Here is a 6000-nt window from a genome sequence, read left to right as displayed (position 1 = left end):
AGAAAATCAGGATGACTTTCAAGGGAATTGAATACATTTGCATGTCACTGTCGACTCCAAAACACAAACTGGGTAATAACAGCTTGCTTAATTAGGGTAGAGGAACAAATAAAAAACAAAAAAAAAAGGGGGGGGGGGATAACGGACAAAAACCTGTAGCCTCATGGGGTCCTCCCCGAACAGAGTGTAAGAACTCCTCAAAGCGTTTCTTTTTCATTTCCTCTCAGGGATTAATATCAGAATCGGAAAAAACTTTATTAATCCCAAAGGAAATTACTTATTTTACAATTTAACAACAGACAAGGGTCATGTTACACCAAGAGCAAGTATAAAAGTAATCATGTAAATATAATAAAGTATAATAAATGTATCAAACTAAAGTACAGAGTGTTGCACCTTAACTTAATATTGCACATTCTGAGAACAAATAAGGTTATTCTCATGTGAAGAGAAGACAATTTATTGCACAAGAACAGATAGTTTGTTGCACATTTCAAGTACCTGGATATCCAATAAAGAAAAAGGGTAACAGCTTAAAGTGTGGGTGAGTGACCAGAAAAGGAGTTCTAGAGTCCTCACAGGTGGCGCAGTGGTAGTGCTGCTGCTTTGCAGTAAGGAGACTGTGGAAGATTGTGGGTTCGCTTCCCGGTTCCTCCCTGTGTGGATAGCGCTTTGAGTAGTGAGAAAAGCGCTATATAAATGCAATGAATTACTATTTTATTTATTAGAGTCTGAGGGCTGTGGGGAGGAAGGATTCTCTGTGACATTCAGTGGAGCACTTGATGCCAGTCTACTGCTGAAAACGCTCCTCTGTCCAACCACAACACTATGAGGTGGGTGATTAGCATTTTCAATAATAGACCAAAGCCTAGACAATATTCTCTGATCTGCCACAGTTTCCAAGCTGTCCAGTTTCTCTCCTACCACAAAGGCAGCCTTCTGAATTAGTTTGTTTAGTCTCCCACTTTCATGCTGCTCCCCCAGCATGCCACAGTGAAGAAAATGGCACTGGCCAACACACTGTTATAGAGCATCCACAGCATAGTGTTGCGGACACTAAAAGATCTGAGCTTGTGTAGGAAATACAGCCTACTTTGACCCTTCTTGTATATGGTCAGCAAGTTCCTGGACCAGTCTAGCTTATTGCTCATATGCACCCCATGATACTTGTACTCCTCAACGATCTCCACACCCCTAATAGACAGGGGAGTGGCTGGAGATCACGATCTTCTTAAATCAACTACCAGTTCTTTAGTTTAGTGGTGTTGATCTGCAGTTGATTCAGCTCACACCAGTCAACAAACCTGTCCACTACCTTCCTGTACTCCGTCTTGTCTCCATGTCTGATACAACCAACTATTGCTGAGTCCTCAGATAATTTCTGCAGATGGCAGCCCTCTGTGTTGTAACTAAAATCTGTAAAGGGTGAAGAGGAATATAGTGTATCAAATCTTGTACGTGTATTTACCTCAATCACTTTAAGGTTTCTTGTGCTGATGTACTTTGTATAAGTGTTATAAGACAATAAGTGGACCAGCTCCATACTGTCTGGGTGGTTTACAATTCAGACTTCTATCTGCATTTTCATACAGCTGTCAGGCTCTGAGCACAAATGACCAGTATGTCAAATAAGGGCTACCTGCTTATATGCGGCAATTACATTAAATCACCCGTGTGTGAATTCTGGCTAAATTCAATTCTAGGGTTTAGACAATCTACCGTTCCTAATAATCCACTCTGACAAATGGCTTGCTACATTTTTATCATAAATATTTAAGTATAAAACAGGCCCAGTACAGATACCAAAGAAAGAAACAGTCATTTTCAGAAAAAAAAAACAGTTTAATGTGCCCACTGGTTGAAATGTTAATCTTGTTTTACAATCTTATAGGTTGCTGGCCTTGTGAAGTTTATTACAGCAGCACAAAACAAAGAAATCCAAAGAGTACTGAAGTTCAGCTCTACTGCTCAGTCTGCACAACATAAATTAACTAGTCATAGCTTTCATCAGAATCAGACTTTAAAGCCTGAATCTATTCCCCAATACATTGAAAATGGAAAGCACAACAAAGGTTAGCAAGTTTAAAACATGTTGACGAAAAGCATGAACACCAGGCTTTGCTTTAGAGTAACAGAATTCTTTGGAATACGTTTGGCTTTGTTTCTCTTGGCGTTGTGTGCGCCAATTCTGCCTATACATATTTAACTATGAAAATAGCTGCTATGATGCTTCAGCTTAGAAAGGAAAAAAAGAGGAACACACAATCTTCACCCTTGAAGCATGTTGAGATATGCCAAAGCTACGACAGTTCTGAGAGGGACTTCACACTGGGAGAATGCGAGTGTAAGACAACTGGTTTTGATGGCAAATGACTCCCCCTTATTTTAGGGGTACTGTCAATTTATTTTAAACTAGATGCTGTCAGTACTGTTTTTTTTTTTTTTTTAACACAAATAAAAAGCATGGAATGTTTCACAGGAGCCTTTCAATATATTCATAAATAGCAAATAAAAATTAATCCATATACATTTTTCAAGACAAGCATACAACATACTTGCAGAAAACATTTAATTTATAAATTAGAATATTATTCCTGTTCAGGTTTTTTCATTTGCTTCACTGGTTAAGGCTTACTAAATAAACACTTGCCACAGATACTATAACCTCGCACATGGTACAAAGTAAAGCTGTCATCATAAAATTGCCTTCAGACAAAAGGATTAATATTTCCCTTTTGTTTCTATATATTTGTTAATAATTCAAACCTGTTCTCGAATGCTTACATAGTAGCTGGAGCTCTCTGCGCAAAGAAACACAAGCATGCATGTATCTTAGCCAAATAATTAGATTCCAATCAAATATCATTAAAATTAATAAGTAAAACAGATTCAGTACTAAGTTTTGCACCTGATGGCATGCACTTATCTAAAATATATAATATTGAGAGTTTATTTATTTGAGAAAAGAGAAAAAAAATCAATAAAATGCAGATTCCCTTCATAGTCAGTAGCTGATCCGTAATGCTAGAAAAACAAGCCTTAATGTTCATGTCACAAAACAAAAAGCCACCTGGCCCAACATACCCGCTACCTGTACACATTTGTGTTCTGCAAAACAAAGCACCAATTATATACACACACACACACACACACGTGACTCATGAACTTCAGAAGGAAGCGATAAAACAGCAACTAGAAAGACTTGCAAAAAAAAAATACTAAAATGATACGACTATCTAAGTTTGACAGCATCAGTACAAAGGACACAGAATCAGCTTAACTCAGGAATTCCAAAAACATTTTCTGGCCATGTTTCTAAGCACTCTAAAATTAAAAAAATATATATTATTTTTTACTTTGTACCTGGAAACAGAAATGATTTTCTTATAGTGGAAGAGAGTAAAGATCCTTCTTGTTTTTCATAACTTTAAAATAAGTACTTTCTTTTTACTTTGAAAGAAACCTAATCATCACCATCATCTGAAAAATATGCATTTCAAAACGTAATTTTAATCAGTAAATGGACAATGTGAAATCAGAACAAATTTGTAAAATACTACATCATCATCCAGAACATGGAATCACACTAAATATATAAAGTTTTTGAACAGAAGTGAACGCAAAACTAAATTGGAAAACATGGAAACATGAATACCCAGATAAAAACTATGGCAGGTGCAGGCATTCCCATTTGAAGGGCTCGAAAACTGATTGACAGAGGTGAGGATGGCGAGAAAAGGAAATAATAATAATAAAAAAAAAGTTCTACTGATGCTTCTCAGGCCCTGACCGCTCCCACACTAACATTATAATGTGAATAATTACTCTTTCCAACTTTAAAGTTTCCTGTATGACAAACTCTTCATTACAACTCTAGGGTTCATGAGATCACAAATATTTTGCTAGCATAATGAAAACATTAGATAAATTATAATTAAAGGTCACTGCAAGAGAAGGAGACATCCATGCATCACAGCATGCCCTTTTCCAATGTGATCAGACATTGATGAAATAGATTAGATTCATTATAATAAAATAAAAGTAATAATAATGACAGCATTCCATGATTACCCTGTTATATAATGAAATACCATAATGGGCATATGTAAACTTCATCATAATCCTGAAAAGTGCTTTTCTACAGTGTCAATAAGTGTTGCTCAATTTTTCAATGTTACGAAATTTCAAATTACAGCCAGACTGGCAGGGTTTTCAGCATAAATCTTCAGTTTCAATTATTATGATCCAGCATCATATTCCTGCTGACTTCTTGAAATGTTATCAAGTATTAACAGAAGAGGGGTACTGAGGGTGCCACCAATCCATGAGACGGACACTGTGTACAGGATCAAGAACCACTTGGACACCTAGATCATTCCGGGATTTCTTGCCTTTAATGACAGGGGAGTCTTGAAAAACAAGTCGCACACGATGATGCCTCATATCCGTGCTCACGTTTATTGTAAACTGCAAAGACATTAAAAAGCGACAACGTCAGAAAAAGAAGTAGTTCCCAACAAACAATTCAGAAGGAACTTCTACATATTTTAAATAAGGCTACACTTATCTATGTATGTAATAAGTTAAAAATTTCAGGCATGGAATCAAAACTGGACGAACACCTTTATAAAAATCACTTAAAACTGTTCCATGTTATAATACAAATTAAAATTTTTGCTTAGAATCCGCAACTCAAAATTTTTGGTTCAAGCTTATGAAATATTTATATTCAAAAAAACATTTTGAAAAAAAGAACAAGTTACCTATTAGCTTATGCACACAGCATGAATTTGTGTTTGTTCAAAAGGTACTGCATATTAAAACTAGCACATTTAACATTTAATAGAAAACAAACATTAAAGACCATTGACTGTAAAGTTGAATTTGAGACTCATTACAATCCTGTTGATTACTATAGAATGTAAAACATTTTCTAAGCTTGTTTTCCAGATGTAAAAAAAAAAAAAAGTTGGTTTTGTCTTGTGCACTACAGCCTAAAATCTCCACAGCTTGACTGCAAAATTGTCAAAAAAGTGCACATCTGAAAAATTACAAGTTTAGTAAAATATCAACATATTGCTTCTGACAAAGAATAGTTCCAGATTATGTTAGATTATAATTAAAAAAAAAAAAAAAGAAAGAAATTACACTAGGGGTCAAAAAGGTAAACAAACTGACTAGCAACAATTTTAAAAATGTAGTAATCTTACCAGTGCCAGGGTCATGCCCATTACAACTGAGGTGAAAATGAAATTGAGTGTTGTAACTTGCAATAGATAGCAGTCCTGGTCTGGGTTAGCATGAACGTCTTGGTATTTGCAGGGAAACTGTAGTCCATTGTGACAGCCATTCTTAAACTTTGGAGGCTATATAATAAAAATAAACATACTGATTTGTTGTGATAGCTATTTAAAAAAGAAAGCATTTGTAGTCAACTGTTTCCATTAATTTAAAGGGTTACCAGTAGCTACAAAATTCTGTCAAATTAGCAAATTACACACTAGCACTTCTGAACAATAATGATTACAGTGATCCCTCGCTATATCGCGCTTCGCCTTTCGCGGCTTCACTCCATCGCGGATTTTATACGTAAGCATATTTAAATATATATCGCGGATTTTTCGCTGCTTCGCGGGTTTCTGCGGACAATGGGTCTTTTAATTTCTGGTACATGCTTCCTCAGTTGGTTTGCCCAGTTGATTTCATACAAGGGACGCTACTGGCAGATGGCTGAGAAGCTACCCAACTTACTTTCTCTCTCTCTTTCTCTCTTGCGCTGACGTAGGGGGGTGTGAGCAGGGGGGCTGTTCGCACACCTAGACGATAGGGACGTTGCTACTTTCTGTGTGCAGCTGCTTCCTGAAGGACATGCTGCACGGTGCTTCGCATACTTAAAAGCTCAAAGGGCAAGTATTGATTTTTGACTTTGTTTTTCTCTCTCTCTCTCTCTGCTCCTGACGGAGGGGGTGTGAGCTGCCGCCTTCAATAGCTTTGTACCGG

The 6000-nt window shown here is 36.5% G+C and overlaps 1 protein-coding gene across 2 annotated transcripts in view; it reads right to left on the bottom strand.

The window, feature by feature from the left end:
- Nucleotides 1-1821: 1821 nt before the first annotated feature.
- The window catches only part of tmem183a (transmembrane protein 183A), a 31238-nt gene continuing 27059 nt past the window's right edge, over nucleotides 1822-6000 (bottom strand). For both annotated transcript variants that reach the window (XM_028796477.2, XM_028796478.2), the window contains exons 7-8: nucleotides 5211-5366; nucleotides 1822-4467 (exon numbers count right to left, since the gene is read on the bottom strand). In XM_028796477.2, coding sequence (XP_028652310.1) covers nucleotides 4282-4467; nucleotides 5211-5366 — 342 coding nt within the window. In that variant the 3' untranslated portion in view covers nucleotides 1822-4281. The remainder of the gene's footprint in view (nucleotides 4468-5210; nucleotides 5367-6000) is intronic.

The sequence above is a fragment of the Erpetoichthys calabaricus genome, chromosome 3, assembly GCF_900747795.2.
Source record: "Erpetoichthys calabaricus chromosome 3, fErpCal1.3, whole genome shotgun sequence".
Taxonomy (NCBI): domain Eukaryota; kingdom Metazoa; phylum Chordata; class Cladistia; order Polypteriformes; family Polypteridae; genus Erpetoichthys; species Erpetoichthys calabaricus.
This window is presented reverse-complemented; position numbering and strand designations above follow the sequence as displayed.